This window comes from Stenella coeruleoalba (genome assembly GCF_951394435.1).
Source record: "Stenella coeruleoalba genome assembly, chromosome: 7".
Classification (NCBI taxonomy): domain Eukaryota; kingdom Metazoa; phylum Chordata; class Mammalia; order Artiodactyla; family Delphinidae; genus Stenella; species Stenella coeruleoalba.
Genome location: NC_137153.1, coordinates 8,634,345 through 8,657,044, shown reverse-complemented (window position 1 = coordinate 8,657,044; position 22,700 = coordinate 8,634,345). Strand labels below are relative to the sequence as shown.

General features: G+C 44.5%; 1 protein-coding gene across 3 annotated transcripts in view; it reads left to right on the top strand.

Moving 5' to 3' along the window:
- Positions 1 to 244: 244 nt before the first annotated feature.
- The window catches only part of SPOCK3 (SPARC (osteonectin), cwcv and kazal like domains proteoglycan 3), a 428,476-nt gene continuing 406,020 nt past the window's right edge, over positions 245 to 22,700 (top strand). Inside the window, exons 1-2 of one of the 3 annotated variants that reach the window (XM_079925607.1) lie at positions 245 to 263; positions 1,056 to 1,226. In XM_079925607.1, the coding sequence (XP_079781733.1) occupies positions 1,056 to 1,226 (171 nt within the window). In that variant the 5' untranslated portion in view covers positions 245 to 263. Of the gene's footprint in view, positions 264 to 286; positions 739 to 856; positions 1,227 to 22,700 lie in introns of those variants that run through there. The other 2 variants (XM_079925606.1, XM_079925605.1) reach the window with 2 other exon arrangements.

The window sequence follows — 22,700 nt, the reverse complement described above, 5'->3', positions numbered from 1 at the left end:
CTAAGTCTGTGGGAGAGTCTGTCTTCGTCAGATTCTGCTCACAGGGGGCCAATGACTGATTTCCTTCCAGTTTATTTAGAATATGTGGAGAAGCCAGAGGGAGCCGAGTATTTTGTCATAAATGCAGATTTGGAAGGCAAAATGAGTTTCAAAGCTCTCTTCCATGGTGCAGTAGGGAGACACAGACTGGGCTTTTAGTTTTCGGTTCAAGTCCTAGAGCGTAAACTACAGCAGCCAAGGCGTTCTGATGAAAGGAGAATAAGGTACAGCACGTGAGGGATGGGGGCGGACTCACGCGCCCCACGTACTGAAGATTCTCTCCTTAAGAAGGGAAAGGAAAAGAACTTCCGCCCTTTAACATGAAGTTCACGCACACGTAGCTAAAATTTTCTGGGCTCCGGCGCATCCCTGAGGCCCCGCGGGCGGCTTCCCCCGGGGCGGGCAGTCAGAGGAGCCGGACGGTGACGCACCGAGTCGTCCTCAGCTCGCGTCCCTCTCCGGCCGCACAGCGCGGAGCCGGAGGGCAGCGGCTGGGAGACCGCGAGCCCCGGTGCAGCTTGCGAGCCGGTGCCGAGCGCGCCCCGAGCCCCGCGCCCCCGGGAGCGAGGCCGGTCGGCGGCCGCGCCGGAGCCGGTGCGGAGGGGGCGGGAGGCGGATGCGGGTCCGCGCGGGCGCCGCGTCCTCCGCTTCCAGCCGAGCCGCATCCGGAGCGCCCGCAGCTCGGATCCGGGGAGGAAGGTGGGCCCGGAGGAGGCGGGACGGGAGAGGGGTCGGGGAGGGGTCCCGAGGAGGCGGGGCGGGGAAGAGGAGCGTGGATGGGGGAGGGAAGGACGGAGGGGCGCGCAGACCGAGCGGCGGCCGCGGGTGGGCACGGGTGCGCGGGGCCGGCGGCGGCCACGGGAACGGGAGCGGCTCCGGGAGCGTGTCCAGTGCGTCCGGCGGGGCCGGGCGGCCCACGGGGTTGGCGCCGGACCTCCTCCCGCCCCACCCAGCTCCCGGCCGAGACGCGCGGTCCGGGCCCTCGTGTGAACCGGCCCCGCTTTCTCCGTCCACAGATGCTCCGGGCGCCGGCCGTGCTGTGCGTGTGCGCGGCCGCCTGGTGCGCGCAGGCTCTGGCGGCGGCCGCGGGCCGGCCGGACGGCGGCAATTTTCTGGACGACAAACAATGGCTCAGCACGGTGTCCCAGTACGACCGGGAGGCCGGACAGTGGAACCGATTCCGAGACGTAAGTCGGCGCCTTCCCGCGCTCGAGCGCGCTGCCCGGGGCGGGGTGGGGGTCAGGTTGGGGCGCGGGGAGGAAGTGGGCGCCTTGGAGGCCGCGCCGTGCTGGGGGGTCGCCTACCCGGGGTCCGGGTGTCCCCAGGTCCCCACGGTCCTCTCCCCGCCCCCAAAGGTTCGCAAAGTGCCACCTGCCCAACTTTGAACGGGGCCTGGCGCTGGCGGGCACGGCCAGGGGGCTGGTGAGGCGTTGCGCTGAGGTGGGCTCGATCCCGCGGCTGGCGGCGCACCCGGTGGCCTGGGGGGCGGGAGCGGGAAGGTGTGGGCTCGTTGGCGCCCGCCCGCTCCCGGGGACGGCGGGTGTCTGGGGCCCCGGTGAGCGTCAGCCTCCACACCCGGCGAGGACCTGCACTCGATCACGATGTTCCAGACTCTGTCCGGCGAGGGTGGGCTGCCGGGGCGGCAGTGATAGGGTTAAGCTGGGGACCCCCCCCCCAAGTCCCGCATCCTACCTGGGAGCTTCCTCAGGGACGATGAGGTGTATCGAGACGCAGCCTGTACCTGAGACCCGACCGCGGGTCGCTGTGCACCTGCTGGTCAGTGTCCACCGCACGCGGACGCAGCGCAGCCGCGGGGCCGGGCGCGGTGGTCCCGGTGGGGCTGCCCCTCCCCCCGCCCCACTTAAGCCTCTGTGGTCGCGTTGGCAGACGCCAGCAGCGCTCCGCACACCTGAGGACCCTCAGGACCCGCCCGCAGCGCCTCGTGCGCAGGGGCGGATCTGCTCCCTCGGGCAGATCACACTCCGTCCTCATTTGGAAAATTGGGAAAGTGAGTGGAAGCTCGGGCTAGTTTCATCCTGCGCCCTTCACCCCCAGCCGCTCGCAATACCCCTCACAAGTGGTGGCTGACAAGCCAAGCCCAACGTGGAGCCGATTCTGGCAGCCGGATTCCGCAAGAAACGCTCATTTTTACTTAAAATTCGACGTAGCATCTCATTGATAATAGGCCTGCGTATAGGTGCTGGAAAACGATGATGGTCGCATTTAGCAGGGCTCTGTCTTACATGCCTGTGAGTGAAGCCTAAGCAACATTTTACTGCTGAGTACAATTTCTTGTGCCGGCGAACCCCTTACACTCCTGTTTTATTCAAGTTGATGCTGATGTCGAATACGATCCAAAAGGCCAGCAGGCGAATGAGATATTTCTAAACCTAGGGGAAAATTTCTATTCATCCTGCCTTCATTTGGGTTGAACATTTGTAACTGTTCGAATAATGCTTCCTATTATGACATTTCGTTGCTGAATGGCTACTTTAAAAATATTTAGAAAATGGATTTTATGCTTCCTTCTCTAAAACATTTTAAATCTCGAATACCTTAGTATTCTCTGACTTCATTCAAATTACTTTATTGAATTATTAAGAGCAAACCAGTCTATACTCGGACAGTTTGTAAATGTGCTTGATTTAAACGACTTGAGAAAGCTGAGTGGCCTGGAAGGATTAAATATTCCAGGATTCCTGCAGCCAGCTTCTACAGAGACCAAGTAGATTGTTGTTTTGCTATCGTGTTTGCAGTTATTCTTATGTGATCTCAGGGGCAAAATCCATCAAAATTATATGTTAAATTTAAGTAAAGGATTTACTGAGGTTTTTTTTTTTTGGCAGACATGTTTGAAGTACATGCAAATATACATGCAAATGTAATAAGGATTTATTTGAAAAACTTCTGCAAGGTTTTAGGCTTACCGTTTTAGTAAGACAGTTAAATTTTGTGGATGGCTTCTGGAGGGCAGGCAGGAGATAAGTGATTGTTCCCCTTTGAACCACCTGTAGCTTATTGTTAGCATGATAAAAGGTGTGCTGACAGTGTGAGGTCTCAATGCAGAATGCACGCTGGATCCTTATTTAGACCACCCACCCCAGTGGCAATTTACATATTTTCTTTATGTTTTGGGGAGTTGTTAGCTTGATAATTTCTTTCTTTTTCACAATGTTGTTTATGGGTTGGTTCATTTTAAACTGGGAACACATGGTTAGGAGGCATTGCTTGAAACAAGTCTGTACTGCACAGAATCTACCTTTAAATGTTCTGCCTCTATCTTAAATAATGGCGTTGCATACTCAGTTTTATAAAGGCAAAGAAACAAGGAAATCTGAACCTCTTCTTTTGGAAACAGTTTGACTGAAGCACTTCTGTTGAGTGCTTTTCTCCCATTAAAATATAATTAATTTCATTTAGAAAAAAGCTTTGAGATTTCTCAGCATAATTGTTGCTGAAATGAATTCTTACCGTCTTGTGGCTATTTTACACAGTTACCATTATTTTAGAAGTCACTCCTTAATGCAAGCTGGAAATATATCTTCTTTCGAATAATATTTGAAAACTATTTTGAGTAATAGTTGAAAATACAATTAATCATTCTATTTTAATTGAATGATTTTTTAAAATAAATGTAGTCTTGAAGTAGGTTTTATATAATATAAATTGTTTTATATAATAAAGCTTTAGAAATAAAGACCATGGTTAGGAAATATGTGAGAGTAGGTGAACAGAAGAAGCAGGATCATTGATGACTCGGTGGTGAAGGATGAGTCATCTTCCCAGTTTCCTCAGGATAAATCACAGAGAAATAAGAGAACCACAGGCAAGCTTACAGTGAGTAAGTATTAACATAGGAACAGCTTCAAGTAATTGTGACCACTCTAGACCCTGTACTGGCAACACTCTTTGAATAAACTTTTGTGGCCCTTTAAAGTGTACAAAATGATGTATAGACACAGAGCACTTGTATCCTTTTGAAAATCAAAAGGATCTATTATATTTGGTTATTGGTATAAAATTCCTGTAGAGATTCTAGTCTCCATGTTTTAGGAAAAATAAAAGTTTAATTTGAAGATAGAAAGAGGTCAACACATTTTAAAATAAGTGTGGTAGATTGAGCCGGCCTATTCAGGGTATAATGATGAGATGTTGAAATAAAGCAGACAAAAAACTCTCAACCTCGGGGTATGTTAAGTAGATACTCTGGTTGCATGGCATTTTCTACTTTTTTAGTTCTGTTGAATGGTGATAAAATCCAGAACCCAAGACTCCTCAGTGGGGGAATTGTGGGAATACTACGACCTTCACCAGGTACAGGGTAGAGACCCCTTCACCCCGTTTTTGCAAACATGAATATATACACCAGTCTATTAGGAGAATTGGATATCAGTATCATTATAAGGAAACCATGAATCACATGGTTTATATATTATATTTCAAACATTTATGATTTATAAGTCAATTAAACTATACTCTTTATCATGTAATAAATGAGTATGGAATTTGGAAACCAATAAATTAATCGGCAGTGAATGATATACCACCATCAACCTTTTATATTATTGATTTCACTGGAAGACACATACTAATTAGGAATGATAGAGGGATACTGTATGTTGGCAGCAGTACAATACAATCTAGCAAAAGTGGCAGTGTTGGTCATGCTAATTTTAAATAACTCATATAATCAAATCAGAATTCTGTCCTTAAATTGAAATTCCAATGCTTCTGGGTTACATCTCTTTTTCAATAAAAGTATCTGGGAGTGGTGGGTAGGGGGAAGATGTAGGGATGAATAGGTGGATCACAGAGAAATCTTTTTTTTTAATCAAAGATACTTTAAAAAAATTTTTTTCAGAAATATAGTTGATTTACAGTGTTGTGTTAGTTTCAGGTCTACAATAAAGTGATTCAGTATATATATATACAAGATGTATGTATGTATGTGTATATATATATATATATACACACACGCACACACAAGATACTGAGTATAGTTCACTGTGCTATACAGTAGGTCCTTGTTGATTATCTATTTTACATATAGTGGTATGTATATTTTAATCCCAAACTCCTAATTTATCCCTTCCACCAACCTTTCCCCTTCGGTAACCATAAGTTTGTTTTCTATGTCTGTGAGTGAGTCTGTTTATGATTTGTAAATAAGTTCATTTGTATCATTTTTTTAGATTCCACATATACGTGATATCATATGATACTTGTCTTTCTCTGTCTGACTTAGTTCACTCAGTGTGATAATCTCTAGGTCCATCCATGTTGCTGCAAGTGGCATGATTTCCTTCTTTTTTATGGCTGAGTAGTATTCCATTTGTATATATGGACCACAACTTCTTTATCCAGTTCTCTGTCCATTGACGTTTAGGTTGCTTCCATGTCTTGGCTGTTGTAAATAATGCTGCTGTGAACATTTGGGTGTGTGTATCTTTTGGAATTAGTGTTTTCGTTTTCTTCAGATATGTACAGTATGGAGGTTCCTTAAAAAACCAGAAGTAGAGTTACCATATAATCCAGCGATCCCGCTCCTGGGCATATATCTGGAGAAAACTATAATTTGAAAAGATACATGCACCACAGAGGATATTTTGGGCAGTGAAAATAGTCTGTATGATAGTAAGATGGTAGATACATGTCACTGTACATTTGTCCAAGCCCAAGGGTGAGCCGTAAGGTAAACCATGGACTTTGGGTGACTATGATGTGTCTTGTAGTGGGATCAATTGTAACATTGTAACAAATGTCCCAGCCGGTGGGGAGGGTGACAAGGGAAATTCATGCACGTGTGGGCAGTGTGTATATGAGAAATCTCGGTACCTTCCTCTCAGTTTTTCTGTGAACCTAAAACTGCTCTACAGAAGTAGAGTCTTAAGGGGCTTCCCTGGTGGTGCAGTGGTTAAGAATCTGCCTGCCAATGCAGGGGACACAGGTTCGAGCCGTGGTCTGGGAAGATCCCACATGCCGCGTAGCAACTAAGCCCGTGCGCCACAACTACTGAGCCTGTGCTCTAGAGCCCGCGAACCGCAACTAGAGAAAGCCTGTGTGCAGCAATGAAGACCCAACAGAGCCAAAAATGAAATAAAAAAAAAAGTAGAGTCAAAAAAAAATCATAACCACAACTCCATCACCTCAAAAAACAAATTAAAAACCGGGGGCTCGTTTTGAACACTGTTTTAAGAAGTGGTTACCATTTGTGTTGCAAAACCTGAAATCAACTTCAATTACATTTGTTCCTTGAGTAATTTTTAATACTCTTTAGATGTATCGGAAGCAGTAGGTAGTAAAGTTTTACAATTTAACTTTAAAAATGCAACCTTAACGTAAATTAAGGGACATGTGAAGTGTTGTGAAAATGTAAAATGTAGGTCGAGGTGTCTCAGAGGCACTCAAATTATAAGTTGGTCTTTTAAAAATGGCTGATTTGGATATACTGAATAGTAAGTAAACAATTACAGACTTCTTGTTTTTAAAATTTTATTGAAGTATAGCTGACTTACAATGTTGTACTAATTTCTGCTGTGCAGCAGATTGATTCAGTTACACGTGTGTGTGTGTATGTATATATGGTCTTAATTCTTTTTCATTGTTTATCACAGAATATTGAGTATATCAGGAGTTCCCTGTGCTCTACAGGAGGACCTTGTTGTTTATGTATTCTCTCTATAATAGTTTACATCTGCTAATCTCAAACTCTTATGAACTTCTTTTTTCTTTTTCTTTCCCTTTTCATTTGAGTTGGGGTTCGAGCGAACAGATTATTTGAGAGAGAAGGCTGATGTGAGGGGGATGTTTCTGCGTCCTTAGTGGCTGCTGAGGAATAAAGCACCCCCCAACCCCGTCATCTGTTAACTGGGACACAGCTGTTAGAAAGTAAATAGGATGGTTTCTGTGCCTATTCCAAGGAAACTACTCTTGATTTAAAAGGCATTACATACAGTATTTCTTTTTCTCTTTCTGACTTACTTCACCTTGTATGCTAACATATATATATATATATATATATATATATATATATATATGGAATCTAAAAAAAAATTTAAAAGGTTCTGACGAACCTAGGGGCAGGAAGAAAGACACAGACGTAGAGAATGGACTTGAGGACACGGGGAGGGGGAAGAGTAAGCTGGGACGAAGTGAGAGAGTAGCATGGACTTACATATACTACCAAATGTAAAATAGATAGCTACTGGGAAGCAGCTGCATAGCACAGGGAGATCAGCTGGGTGCTTTGTGACCACCTAGAGGGGTGGGATAGGGAGGGTGGGAGGGAGGCACAAGAGGGAGGGGATATAGGGATATATGTATACATATAGCTGATTCACTTTGTTATACGGCAGAAACTGACACAACAATGTAAAGCAATTATACTCCAATAAAGATGTTAAAAAAATAAAAGGCATTACAGTTCAGACAATGGAAATCTTTAAAAGACCCCTCTCAGTGAGTTTCTTAGGTTTACAAAGGGCCCTGGCTGTGTGTCCTGACTACCCGGTGTCCCCTCAAAACTGAGGCTCTTTTTTTACTGAGATATAATTGACAAATACAGTTGTATATATTTAAGGTGTATGGTGTGATGAGTTCATATTCATATGTCTTGTGAAAGGACCCCTTTTGTGGTACTTTAATAGTAGGCAAGACTTGTATTACTTTGCTTTGCAACAATATGCACCAAAAATCAAATTAAAGAATTAATAACAATTTGGGGAAATTTAACACATTAGACCATTATTCTCTCTGTTCAGGAATACTTTCTCAGTAGTGGATATCCAATTCTGATTTTTTTAAAAGTATATTTTTAGTGCTTCTCACTATGAAACCACGTTTTAAAATGTGACACTATTATGTTTTATCACAGTTGAGAACATGGGGTCTTCTTGGGAATTCTTCACAGTTAATTCCTTGCATTTTCACGATTGTTTTTCTCTCTGTCTTTTAATCTTTTGATGACAGTGGGCCACAGTGTGTTTAAAATTCCAAATCCGTGGGCTTCCCTGGTGGCGCAGTGGTTGAGAGTCCTCCTGCCGATGCAGGGGACACGGTTTCGTGTCCCGGTCCAGGAAGATCCCACATGCCGCGGAGCGGCTGTGCCTGTGAGCCATGGCCGCTGAGCCTGTGCGTGGGAGAGGCCACAACAGTTAGAGGCCCGTGTACCGCAAAAAAAAAAAAAAAGTCCAAATCCATAGCAGCCTTTGTAGACAGTGTCCGTATTTGCAGATCAGAGCTGGTGAGACTATAGCATGAGATGTTTTTTTATCTTGGACTGTTGTTCATATTGTTGAAATCAGGGGGTTACTAGAGAGACAGGCGGTTGACCTCCTAAAGGAAGCAACAGGCTTTAAAGGCCATGGGCCAGTGCGTGGCCTCAGCAGCCAGGAGCCATCCCCATGCAGCATCCTGACCTCTCCTGGTCATCAGGGTCCTGGTTAAGCCATGGCCCTGGTTAAGCCCTGGCCCTGTTTCAGCACTGGTTTTATACAGTCTCAACATCCCTGTTTCTTATCACTATTCCCCCCGCCCTGCCCCCCCCCACTCACCACGGTGTCAGGGTATAGGGTGGGTTTAGTTAAGTCAGCATCACGTGAGGAAGCAGGTCAGACGATGCCCAGGGATCTACCGTTTCTGCAGAGGGGCTCCTGGGTGGAGCTGACACCGCATTGTCAGACCCCATCAGGAGGCCTGAACCGAGTACAAAAATTGAGTCGATTTGCCCTGGCTTCGTTCTGACAGATAGAAGTTAGGGGCGTGGGTAACACTTTAACTCTCCAGCTCTCATAACTTCTCGTGAATTATTAGGAAAGTGTAACTAAGAGGATTGAGAAATAAGTTACTCTGTATGTGTGTGTGAATCCATGTTCTGTATGTGTATACGTGTGTACATAGAGGTCTGTGCATAAATGTATATGTGTTGTATATATGGTTTACCTGTGCCTCTTCAAATAGGTAAAAGATGAAATAATTAGAAAACCAAGGTGTTGGTATATTGTATTATAGATATTATTTTTATATGTTAGTTAGAAAGCAGACAGTCCCCCTAAAATGTTAAGACACGGACCAGTGTTTTTTTTTTCTGGTTAAGTTTTCCGCATCTCATGAATTGAGAACGTGATCGCGTTTGCTGTTACGTGTGTGGTCCCTGTGTGCTCTCCTGGTTCTTACGGGAAGTTAGCTTGTTGGGGTTTCTATGCTAGATATACTTTTATAAACTTTTGGCTAGGTATACAAAAGGAACAGCAAGCACTGCTATAAAGCATTTATTTTCCTGCTCTTACAATAAGACTGGTTTTATTTTATTTTATTTTTCTATTGTAGTGTAGTTGATTTACAGTGTTAATTTATGCTGTACAGCAAAGTGATTCAGTTATATATACATTCTTTTTTTCATATTCTTTTATATTATGGTTTATCACAGGATATTGGATATAGTTCTCTGTGCTATACAGTAGGACCTTGTTGTTGATCCATCCTTTTGAATATGTGTATTAGCTTACATCTGCTAATCCCAAACTCCCACTCTGCCCCTTCCCCACCCCCTCCCCATTGGCAACCATAAGTCTGTTCTCTATGTCTGTGAGTCTGTTTCTGCTTTGTAGATAAGTTCATTTGTGTCATGTTTTCGATTCCACACATAAGTGATATCATATGATATTGGTCTTTCTCTGAATTACTTCACTTAGTATGATAATCTCCAGGTCCATCCATGTTGCTGCAAATGGCATTATTTCATTCTTTTTTATGGCTCAGTAATACTCCATTGTATATATGCACCACATCTTCTTTATCCATATATCTGTCGATGGACATTTAGGTTGTTTCCATGTAAGACTGCTTTTAGATCTCAGCCCTCTGACTCAGAGTAACATTTTCTGTCCTTATACAACTTGAGTTTTCATGATCTGGGCCAGAATTATTTTATTTTCTGTATTTATTTTTTAAGCAATCTGAATTTTCTACATTCACTATCCAAGTCCCATACGCTCCTGGAGTATTTACATGCGTCTTTCCATCTATGAACATCCTTTAGTCTTTTCAGCTCTTTCTACTTCTGTTAGCTTACAGATTTCCCTGCCCTGTTGGGCTGTGAACTCTATACCACAGTAGACTGTGCTCTCTCCACCCCACACCCCTGCAGTTCATGGGCATCCGCACAGTGACCAGCTGGGAGTAAAGATTAGAGAACACTGACCATGAAGGAGCCCTATGTGAGATTCACCTGCCACCTGCCCGGTCGCAGGGAAAGCCTTTCAGATCTGTGTGCTTTCTAGGGACCATTTCCCTTTCTGGCCACCCCCCACCCAGTTTTGTAATTTGAATGAATATTTAATTGTTATAAAATGTCACGTGTCAAATCCTGAACTGCCTTCACCCGTCAGTCCACAGTGTGCCCCGGTGGACGTGCTGGGCCACTGTGACCACGTCCATTTGACCGTGGACTGTCAGGCTGTGCATCCCTGCATCCCCTGTGCCAATCCATCTACTTCTTCTGCAGTTTCTCTTCGACCACAGAACACTGTTGCTCTAAAGCCTTTAGAGATTTTTTGCTGCCCACTAGGTAATATCAAACCCAGTGTCCCCCCTCTCTTATGTGACTACTGCACTTCAATTCATAGATGTGCGTCTGAGTCCAGACAGTTCACGGCGCATCCAGATGTATTCATTTCCGTCACTTCTGCCTCACTTACAATTGCTGGTCTTTCAGGTAGCGATGTGTTGAGTTCCTGCCTAAGGGGACTGAATCTGAGTGCCTGGATACAGATAGGATTTCACCTCCCCACCGTGTAACCGGCCCTCAGGAAGCGGGTGGTCCAGGCCTGGGATTCAGTCATCCTCTCGGGTCTCCATCAGTGGCCACTTTCTGTCCAGCAGGAGGGACTTGAGAGAGTGGGGGACACACAGCTTGTGCTGGAAAGGACCGCAGGTGGCCAGGTGGGACTGTCCCACAGGCCAGGAGTGAGGGACATGGCACCCTTCCCTTCTCCAAGGGCAGCCGGGATGTCAGCTTATCACAGGGGCGGGAGGGATGCTGGGAGGAAGGAGGCCAGGCGGGTACAGGGAAAAAGATACAGGTCACTACTGGGCCTGTTTCAACCATCTCAGTATTTCTTGGAAATACTCCCTGTGCCCACGGAAGGGATTCTTATTATTTCCAGTGAGCTGTTTGCCTTGACCTCGACCTTTTTCCCTCCTGGGTCACTGGGCTGACAAGGACCAGTCAGGGCTTCCCCAGTCCCGACATTTTGGATCTCGCACTGCGGTATGATGCTTCTTGGCCTATGATTACTATTTTTCGGTGTCTGTTAGGTGCCAGACATATTAAGTATATAATTACATTTAGTAGAATCTTTAAAAAATATTTTTAATTGTAGTAAAAAACACATAATATAGCATTTACCATATTTTCCATTTTTCAGTGTATAGTATAGTAGCATTAAGTGTATCCACGTTGTTGTACAACCATCTCTAGAGCATTTTCATGTCGCAACATTGAAACTGCACCTGGTAAACAACTGTTCCCCTCCCGCAGCCGTTGGCCATCACCCGTCTACTTTCTGCTTTTATTAATTTGACGACTTCAGGCGTCTCATGTAAGTAGAATCGTACGGATTTGTCTTTTTGTGATTGGCTATTTTACTGAGCATAATGCCCTCAGTTTATCCGTGTTGCTGCAAATGGCAGGATTTCCTTCCTTTTTAAAGCTGAATGATATTCCACTGTGTGTATACACCACACACATTTGTTTATCCATTCATCCATGGATGGACACTTGGATTGCTTTCACCTCTTGGCTGTAGAAATAGACTGCCACGAACACAGGTGTGCAAATATGTCTTCAGGATCCTGCTTTCAATTCTTTGGATATATACTCAGAATTGGGATGGCTGGCTCATACGGTAGTTCTATTTAAACATTTTTTAGGAACCTCCATATTGTTCTCCGTAGTGACTGCACCAATTTACTTCCCCACCAACAGTGCACAAGGGTTCCAGTTTCTCCACATCCTTAACAACACTTGTTTCTGTTTTTTGATGATGGCCATCCCAACAGGTATGAGGTGGTATCTCACTGTAGTTTTTTTTTTTTTTTTTTTGCGGTACGCGGGCCTCTCACTGTTGTGGCCTCTCCCGTTGCAGAGCACAGGCTCCAGACGTGCAGGCTCAGCGGCCACGGCTCACGGGCCCAGCCGCTCCGTGGCATGTGGGATCCTCCCGGACCGGGGCATGAACCCGTGTCCCCTGCATCGGCAGGCGGACTCTCAACCACTGCGCCACCAGGGAAGCCCCTCTCACTGTAGTTTTGATTTGCATTTCCCCCATGATTAGTGATGTTGAGCATCTCTTCGTGTACCCATTGGCCATTTGTATGTCACCTGGAGAAATGTCTATTCAAGTCCTTTGCCCATTTTTATCATTATTTTTTTACCAACCTGAGAAGTAGACATTATTGATATATGTTTTACAAATGGGGAAGACTTAGTTTCAACAAGCTTAATTAACCTGCTTAAGATTAGTGAGACTGGGCTTCCCTGGTGGCGCAGTGGTTGAGAGTCCGCCTGCCGATGCAGGGGACACGGGTTCGTGCCCCGGTCCGGGAAGATCCCACATGCCGCGGAGCGGCTGGGCCCGTGAGCCGTGGCCGCTGAGCCTGCGCGTCCGGAGCCTGTGCTCCGCAACGAGAGAGGCCACGACAGTCAGAGGCCCGCGTATGGCAAAAGAAAAAGAAAAGATTAGTGAGACTATTAGCTCTAAAGATCATGTTTATTTGTCTGTTTCTTATTTATTAACAGTTGACCACTTTCAATGAGTAATTACAAGCAACTGAAATTAGTTTTTTTTTTTTCATTTGAAATGTTATGTTGGGTCCTTTTAAATGGTCACAATTACCATCTTTTTGGTTCTTGTCTGCTAGACCAATAAATTGATAAAGACTTGGCATTTTTATTACGATTATGGAGGGAGTGTCTCTTATACAGAGTTACAGTGATATTACTATAGTTTGACCATTTCATCTTGAAGCTACAATAGAAGACTTCCAGTAGAACAGCGTTTTATCCGGACAGGCATAGTATATGTGACCATGCATAGTACCAGCATTTTTACTTAGTAATGAATTTTTTCGATATCACAGTGCAGTTCTGAATATATCTTCGGTGGGCAGGAGTGCTGTGAAAAGGAGGAGTGATGTGTCCTTATGTGGCTGTGACTGGGCTTCTGAGGACACCTATAGCATCTTTGGGAACCACTCTGCACCACTGTGCCTGCATTCCCCCTGCTACAGTTGTGGATTTATTTTCAAGGTCAAGAAAGTGGAAAAGGAATTATGTCCTACAATTTTAGACTAGAAATCCAGAAATTTTTATTGTATACAGTCCACACCTACTCCTGGAAGTGTGATCACTGTTGAATGGGTGCTGACGCAGCCTGCCAAGTTCTGTCCATGGTAGATCGCTTATTTTTCTACATTTCCCAGGTTGAATATCAAAGATTGATGGAACACCGTTGATTTTTTTAAAAAATGAAATTGCGTCATATTTAAGATAGGTTAGAGCATGTCTTGCTTTTAAAATACTTTTGTTGTCTACTGCTGTTTGGAGACGTCTCCATCTAGAATTTCATTGACGTTATTCAGTATGAACTATTTCACTGAACACGAATTCTCTGCTTTTAGAGTTTTGTAACAAAAGAGCAAAATTAATTAGCTGCCATACTGAAGAGAATATGGAGTGACTTAAGATTTAATAATTTCTATATTTTATAGTTATTCTGGTATGTGTTGCATGTTCCAGATAATTCTGTGGGTTTTTTACTCTTAGCATAAGGAAAAGCCCATTATTAGGAATAAAAGAAGGAGGAGGGCCAGAAATGCAACAACTTAACCTAATTGTGTCCCGAGATAGATAAAACATTGCAGGCCGTTAGCTTCCTGAATCTGGTTAAATGCTTACTAGCTCTAGCTCCTGAAATAGTAATTTGATGGTCCCTTAATCACAGCTCATTTTGACTCTTCTATCACCAGCTTACTCCATGACTTTCAGAATATTTACGCGGGGCTTTCTAGGCAGGATCTTCTCAAGCGTCTGAAATATGGGCTTGCTAGTTGCCTGGACACATGGTATTAGCATCTGCTGAAGAGCAGTTTTAGAATACGGGGATATTTCTAGGCCTTCTGTAGTGTACAGTGTAGGGTGAAGTTATAGTCTTCCAGTAGGACCGTCCTGGTGACACCTGCGCTTCTCCCCCAAGTCCCTGGGCAGTCACATTCACCTCAATGAACATTCCCTGAGGCACAGCTTTTCTGGAACATCGTATCAACAAGCACTACCTTCGTATGACCTGCAAAATGTTTCTTTGACATGAAACATAATTTCTTGGAGTTCAGGTGTTAAATGCTGTATTGTTTTAAAGGACTGTTGGGCTTCCTGAAACTATGTGAATCAAGGGCCCACTCCATGCTGGTCTGACTGAGGCGCTGCTGGTTTGGAAGCTGTGACATTTGAAAGTCACCCCCAGGGAAAGTCATGGTTTTAGGTAGATCATCACGTTGATCACGTTATCCTCAGAATTTCTTGTTGGTCACACAGGCCTGCTTGGCTTGCTAGTGTTGTCGCTGAAAATCGTTGGTTTCAGACTTGAATGCTTTCAGTTAGTTTTTTATTTCACATATTTGCCTAAGTAAAAGAATTTAAAACATGGGAAAATTGCCAGTGGGGAATGACATGTTTAATTCGGATAGCAAATTAATAGTCAAAGATAGGAGAAGACATCTCGCGAATAGGAAGTATTTGCGGGGGCGGGGGATGCATTTTGAACCTTTGCCATGCATCCAGTTTTGAATATCATTGAGAACCGCCACAGCTTGTAGGTCAGGCGGTGGGATCTGGAAATCCAGTTTCAGACCTGCTTTGTTTGCTGAGTAGCCGAAAGCCAGCTGGCCTTTGCTGCCGAAAGCCTTGTGTTTATTCTTTGACTGAGGGCCTCTTTATTTACACGTGCTGCTGGTCTGACTTGTGGTTTGGGAGGCCGGGTCACCAAGGTCGCAGGTGACAAAGGCACTTCTCCTGCTGGTCCCCTGCTCACCCTGGCCTCGGGTGTGGCTCCCTCACCTGCTACCCAGATCAGAAGAAGAGTAAAGCAACAAATGTCATCTAGGGCGAAGCTGACGACCATGGGGCTCTGGGACATGTATGTTCCTGTTCACGTAATCATTTTCTGAGCTGAAAGCTATTCGCTGACTTCTAATTGGTCTGCCTGTTTGTGTGACCTGAATGGCTCTCAAGTTTCCTGACTCCATAGCTCTCACCTTGGACTCCAAAAATAAGTTCTTTGTGAGCAGTAATTCTTGTAAGTAGTAGGTAGTTCTAGGTACAGGTGGTCTTATGTGTAATTAAAACCCATTTGTTCTTAATTGTTGAACTTGAATAACTAATTTTCACTTTTTTGTTGTTGGATTAGACTGCAGTGTTTCTGATTTGTATTTGTGGTTGAATAAAAACTTTTTTTTTTTTTGCGGTACGCGGGCCTCTCACTGTTGTGGCCTCTCCCGTTGTGGAGCACAGGCTCCGGATGCGCAGGCTCAGCGGCCATGGCTCACGGGCCCAGCCACTCCGCGGCATGTGGGATCTTCCCGGACCGGGGCACGAACCCGCGTCCCCTGCGTCGGCAGGTGGACTCCCAACCACTGCGCCACCAGGGAAGCCCTAAAAACCTTTTTTTGTTGTAGTTCTTGGGTTTAACTTTTTTTACATTTGAATTAACCTATGAATTTAAAGAACTTTCTCCTTGACGGTATGATGACACTTGTACAGTTTAATTTTTACAGGGGTTTAGCAGTACTGATGTCACAACATCAGTATAGCCGTTTCTGCAGAGCTTAGGACAGTCTTCAGCTTCCAGCTGTGCAGAGATTTTCCTAAGGCTCTCAGAGTTTCAGGGCAATATTTACTGAAGTGTGTGGGCCCCTGTTCGCCCTCACTGTCTCCACCAGCTCACCTGCAAGGTCCCGCAAGGTCGTCTCTCATCCTTGGCTGGGATCCCCCCCCTTCCACCTGGGCTAGTCTTGTGGATGGATGGCTTCCATGTTTCTAGGCTCTTCTGTGCCTACAGCATCTAACGCTTTATCAATACATTGTTTCTCCCAAAGGACAGCTTGGATCTTTCTGCCCCTCTGTTGGAAACTCCGGTTCACTCTTTCACTTACGACAGAGCAGGACTACATTTGGCTGCAGCTGTAAACTTCCCTCCACGAGAAAAACTGTGGCATGGCCACATAACGGATCAGTTCATACAGGTGTGGAGTCATCTTAGAGGGATACTGTGTGATTCCTAAACCTGTTAGGGTTGAGGTTCGCTGTTTGCAATCGTAAAACATACTTGGAGGAAGATTGTTCATCAGATGGGCTCTGAAGTGAGCGAGATAAATAGCTCAGGAGAGAGACAGTGGTTGCTTCCGAGGTTGGTCTGAGGTTCTGCAGCAGGGGGGTGACACAAATTCCTCTTCAGGCCCGGGCTCCCCCGGCCCACTCGTGATTTCAGTGGGGCTCAGCCTCGGGGAGAGACAGTACCAGCCACAGGGACACTGCTTCCCGCTGATGGAACCAGGTCTCTGAGGCCTCCAGGCTGTAGGCAGGTTCTGGTGGTGGGAAGTCCCTCTAGGTAGCATCTCAGCATGAGGTCACCGTGGACAGCTGGGACCCTCCTGGGGACACACACGTCTCACCGGGAGCTGCTACTCAAATGTCAGCCCCACTGACATCCAAGGCCCTTCATCACCTGCTCTCTTCCCTGTTTTCTGTCTCAGGCACCCACACCCCAGCCAGGCCAGCATCCCTCCTTCTCTCTAGGCGGTTTTCACCTGAACGCCTGCACAGGGGCCCTTTGCCCGGCTTCTCATCTCTCCCCTAACAGTTCTCATTTTTTGTGCCAGTGTGTCCTAACCCCTCCCTGCTCTCCACAGTCGGATGCAGCCTCCCTCTTCCCACGCCTGCCCTGACGCACCTGGCGAGGCTGGTGTTGGCGGCGGGGCAGTGCCGTCGCTCTGCAGGCCGCAGAAGGGGACTCATGAAACGGGGGGACATGGGGCGCGTGGGCGGGCCCACGGCCCTTCCGCTCAGGTGTGCAAAGTCACAGTTAACGCAGAGCTCAGAGCCCAGGTGGATACTAGTAGTTGATGCTACAGCATTTTATTTTGTTTTTTTCCCAGGGTTTTGGTGCGCGTGTCATCATGGAACTTGGCTTCCTTCCCAGTTCCTTAGACAGTCTTTCTTAAGTATCTGATTTCTGCATTTAAGCTCTCGTTTATTTTATAAGAACGGTGTTGCTTTTTACCGTCAAGTTTTAACTATATTTAAAAACAAAACAGGGCTTCCCTGGTGGTGCAGTTGTTGAGAGTCCGCCTGCCGATGCAGGGGACACGGGTTCGTGCCCCGGTCCGGGAAGATCACACATGCCGCGGAGCGGCTGGGCCCGTGAGCCACGGCCGCTGAGCCTGTGTGTCCGGAGCCTGTGCTCCGCAACGGGAGAGGCCACAGCAGTGAGAGGCCTGCGTACAGCAAAAAAAGAAAAAAAAAAAAAAGAAAAAAAAGAACATTAGTAAGGGTTTCCATGTCGTACATGTTCTTGCACCTCCTGGTCTATAACGCCTAGGAAAATGTCAACAGTAGGCTGCTGGATTTTTGGCAAACGTTGCCACAGAAGTTAGCAGGCCCAAGTCAAGGTTTCAAAGCTAGAAAAAGGATTTTCCCTTACTCTTTTTGTTTAAACTCAAACTCTGTAAACATGAGCATCCTAAGAAAGAAGAAACATCGTAAAGTGCCCTTAAAACTCAGAGGATTGGTTCCTTCACTGTACGTCACAGTGGAGCAGAGGGAAATTTATAACTTTCTTCTTCTTTTCTGGAAGAACATGTGTTGAAAGGAAACTTCCTAACCTGATTTTGTAATAAATATATAATGTTAAGAACAACCATTTGGAAAACACCTCTCGAGAAGACACAAGTGCTCTGAGATATATTTTGTAGCCTGAAGTTTAATCATGTGAATTAAGAAAACTATAATTTTTAATTATCCTACATGCAGTTGAAATGACAACTTCTCACATAAACTTTCTTCTTCCTACATGTAATCCTATCGTGTTCAGCATTCAACTCTGGAGAACCTAAATTACTGAAGGAAGACAGATTTATAATCTATAACATAGATTAAAGTTGCTTAAGAAGGATAGTAACAACTGCTATTTGTGGATATTTTATTCTTTAAACTATATAAAAACAGTAATAACAACACATACAAGACCCAAACCAGGAATTATCTCCACTGGCTATTGAGTGGTTTGTATATTTCCTTAAGCGGTTTCTAACTTTTCATCTTGACGGCATCCTCAGCCAGTTGCCATGGGGGTGGTATCTACGCCTCTAAGATCCGAAGCAGAAATGAGGCCTCTGAGAGCATAGTTTGAAATCAAATCATGCGTTCCAATTGCTGGAATATTCCCATATCATTTTATAGTAGAGTAGTGTGGGATCAAGGCGTTGATGGTCATTATAATAAAACTTCACAGATCTGAATCCTGCAGTCTTGTGACAGTGCGGTAAATGAGCAGGCCCACGTGATGACATGTCCTCTGGAAGTTTACCATCTTTTATGGTGACTCTGCTAATTAACATCGTGATATGGAATTCTGTATTCAGTGCTCTTTTGCAAAAATCTTAAAGATTCAGAAATTCAGTGCTTACTTTCTTATACTTTCAGGGTCTGGGGTTTATAATACACGATAGTTAAGTTGTATGAAAACCACGACTGTTTCATGTGTAATTGTGTTGGTTCACAAACCTCCTGAGAAGTTCCCTGGGTGAGACCTGAAACTGGCCCCCGTGTACGGAGGGCTGGGAGAGACCAAAGAGCGAGGCAGACCCTCTGGGTGGGCAGGCAGCAGGTGTAATGAATAAGGGGACTGACTCGGGCGCCACAGGACGAGTAGCTCACCACACCCACCCGCCAGAGTCTTAGTTTATACAGAAGCCTCATCTGGACTCACGGCGTATTCAGTCCAGGTGGTCTCAACACCGCGTTACTCTCTCAAGGCTGCATCCTTGGAACGGCTCCTGGGGTGGGAACTGTGGGCAGAGCCTGTGTTCCAGTGATTGGGGACAGAGGGGAGGGGGTGAGGAACCTCCAGTTACCCAGGTCCAGCTCACGATCAGCTGGCAGTCACGTCTTCTGCATGACCTCCGCCATCAGATGGTTACTGAGACAGATCACAGTGGAAAAGAGATTCCTGTTTTCTCCTCTATTTTTATTTATTTATTCATTCATTTTTCATTTTATTTTATTTTGTTTTATCTTATTTATTTATTTTTCTTGCCCTGCTGCATGGCATGCAAGATCTTAGTTCCCCAACCAGGGATTGAACTCACGCCCCCTGCATTGGAAGCTCAGCGTCTTAACCACCAGGGAGGTCCGTCTTTATATTTAAATAAACAGTTCTGGCAATAGTGTTTGTGTTTCAAACTAAACCTCCACTTTCTTGGTTAACACTAAATAGCAGCTGATATTAGTGAAAAATGACAATTAAATAAAAATTTTCTTGCTAAATATTTAAGGTTTCTAAATTTGGGGGACAGTTTCTTTTACATTATTAGAACATGATTTTTTAAAGGTTATTAATGCAGTTTAACAACTTTAAAAATAAATGCTTAAATAAGTTATTCATGTACAGCAGAAAAGATTTAAAAATGATTACAACTTTTAAATAAATTATTATATATCTATAATCGTTGTATATTATATGTCTATAATTATATATATAGTCACTTCAAGTGCTATTTAATGTAATTTTGTTACATAAAAATAATCAAATTCCAATCAGAAAAGAAGCAGCAAATTAAAAAGTTTGTGATTTGAGTACTGTCCAGAAAAAGATTAGTCATAAAAGAGGTTAGATTTTGGTACCGTTTTACAGATAGCAGACATGATGGCAAAACTATAGAAAAGTGAACATTTTAGTTAGGTACTTTTTTTTCCTTTATGAAAATACCCAATGACTGCTCATTTTCCCCTAAAATGCCCTTAAAATTGATTAAATAAATTGATGACAGGTAAGGCTAAAGGTAGGGGTTCACTATTACTATTATTATACTGCTAATTGATGCAACCATACCGTTAATGGTTAGAAAAGCTATAAATGAATCGGCTGTGTATTCTCACCCAGGGTTATTGTGGAATCCTACAGGTGGTCCACCGTTTCCTCTGCACCTCCTGTGACTTCATACGACACAGAAAGACATCTGCCTTGGCAAAAACACAGGAAGAAATCGCACCTGTAAACAGTTCATTTTAAGCCAAGAGTAAAATTAAAAGTACCTCATTCTCACACAGTAGTGGCTGTTTGTTTCAAGTGGTTACAGGAGGAGGGTAGACCTGTTTCCCTATGGGGAACCGAGAGCCATAGGAGCAGCTTTGCCACTTTTCTGCGTCACCTCCGAGCACAGTCTGGCACCAGCTGCGGATGCAAACCTGGTGTTTCAGGCTCAGGTGGTGGGGTCTTGAGCTGCTCAGGGGGAGACCACACCCCAGCATTCTTCTCACCACAGGTGGGACCGTAGCCAAACCACGCATGGTAAGGTCGTTCCTAAATTCACGTAGACGAATACACTGTGTTTTATTTGTTTCGTATTTTGCCGTATGCCTTGAAAAAAAATGCAAACATTACTGCAATCTTCTAAAATACTTGACCTTTTAAAAAGGTTTCTAGCTCCCTACACTACAGGACTTCTAGTGACGTTACGTAAGCAAGTTGAAAAAACTGTGTTGTGTCAATTTTGAAATGATTTTCAGTGGATTTTGGATCATATGAGGTCTCTGCTCTATACTATGATCTGGCTGAAGAAATGTGACCCTTGGTTCCTGATTCCCTGATTTCCCTGAAATGGTTTATGGTACAGAAATAACTTTTGCTCTTATTGAAGCAATAGGAATAGAGGAAAATATGATTTAAGTTAAAATAGTCAGTTTTTCTTGAATGCAGATCTTTGTCCGTAGTTGAGAGGTAAAAGCATAAATCTTTAAAAAAAAGTCAAAGAGACAAAACAACAGCTTCGGTGAAGACTCAAACTGAGGGTAACTCAGAGAACAGCACCCAGGAGCAGAAAAGCATGGGGTGAAGCTGCTTTTGTTGTGCATCGTCTGTAACAACAGCCCTGAGATACGGGCGTAGCATCCATACTTAGCGTACAGCCTGAGCGACTAGATGAATAGAAAGTAGTGCTCAGAGGGTTTTTTATTTTTTTATTTTTATTTTTATTTTTTTTTTGCGGTACGCGGGCCTCTCCCGTTGCGGAGCACAGGCTCCGGACGCGCAGGCTCAGCGGCCATGGCTCACGGGGCCCAGCCACTCCGCAGCATGTGGGATCTTCCCGGACTGGGGCACGAACCCGTGTCCCCTGCATCGGCAGGCGGACTCCCAACCCTGCGCCACCAGGGAAGCCCTCAGAGGGTTTTTCAAAAAGTGGGAAAATCATGTCTCATGATGCTAGAATCAGGGTGTTTACCCTGTTTAGTGTGTAGTAGCTTGAAAAACTTGGTAAGTAGTCATGTAACAAGACGGTGAAGTCTCTGTGTTTTATGGTGACATGCACAGCCTAACAGGAAAAATGCCTAACACCGTTGATTACAAGTAAGCTGTTGTCTGTTGTTAAAATGAAAAGTACCATATTTATTACATTCAAATATGCATATTTTATAACTTTTAAAAAGTCATTCCTGAAACTGAAATGAATTTTTTAGTCTGTGTGTAGGTTTAATATGACAGTTTTTTTTTTTTTTGTTTCTAAAAACTGTTATTCAATAATTAGGAAGGTAGGAACAATCTTAATATGATTTAAAGAAAGCGAAACTATATGATATTAAAGTTTGAGCTTCATGTAGGAGCAACCCGATATGTCTTTATTTTAATATGATTTTGGACATGTCGGTGGCTCTAATGTGGTCAGTAATAATAAAAAGCATTAATACAAAAAAAAGAAACTAAACTGTGTACAAAGCTAGTTTGATTAACTGAAGTGAGTTGCCTGTTAGTATTTAATGGTCCATTAAAAGCCCATTTAAAGAAGTCAGAAACCACAGTGCGTATCTTGGTTTTTGACATAATCTAAGACAGTATTAGCAAAGGGCTCATTAGATTACGTGGACAAATATTTCCATTTTATTTGGAGAAAGGTAGTTTGAAATTTGCTCTCTCATCCAGGAAAAACAGTTCTCATTTCCCAAGATCATTATCCCTTTTAAGTGAAGACATGAACCACATCAAAAGTGTCCTGTTGGGCTTCCCTGGTGGCGCAGTGGTTGAGAGTCCGTCCGCCTGCCGATGCAGGGGACACGGGTTCGTGCCCCGGTCTGGGAAGATCCCACATGCCGCGGAGTGGCTGGGCCCGTGAGCCATGGCCACTGAGCCTGTGCGTCTGGAGCCTGTGCTCCACAACGGGAGAGGCCACAACAGTGAGAGGCCCGCATACCGCAAAAAAAAAAAAAAAAAAAAGTGTCCTGTCCCCCTTCCTTTGGGGCGTTATGCAGGAGAGCTGGTGTGGGTCATGGGCTACAAATAATAGTGTATGTAAGAAAAAACATTTTTGTAAAGTCTTAGAAAAAATATGAAATG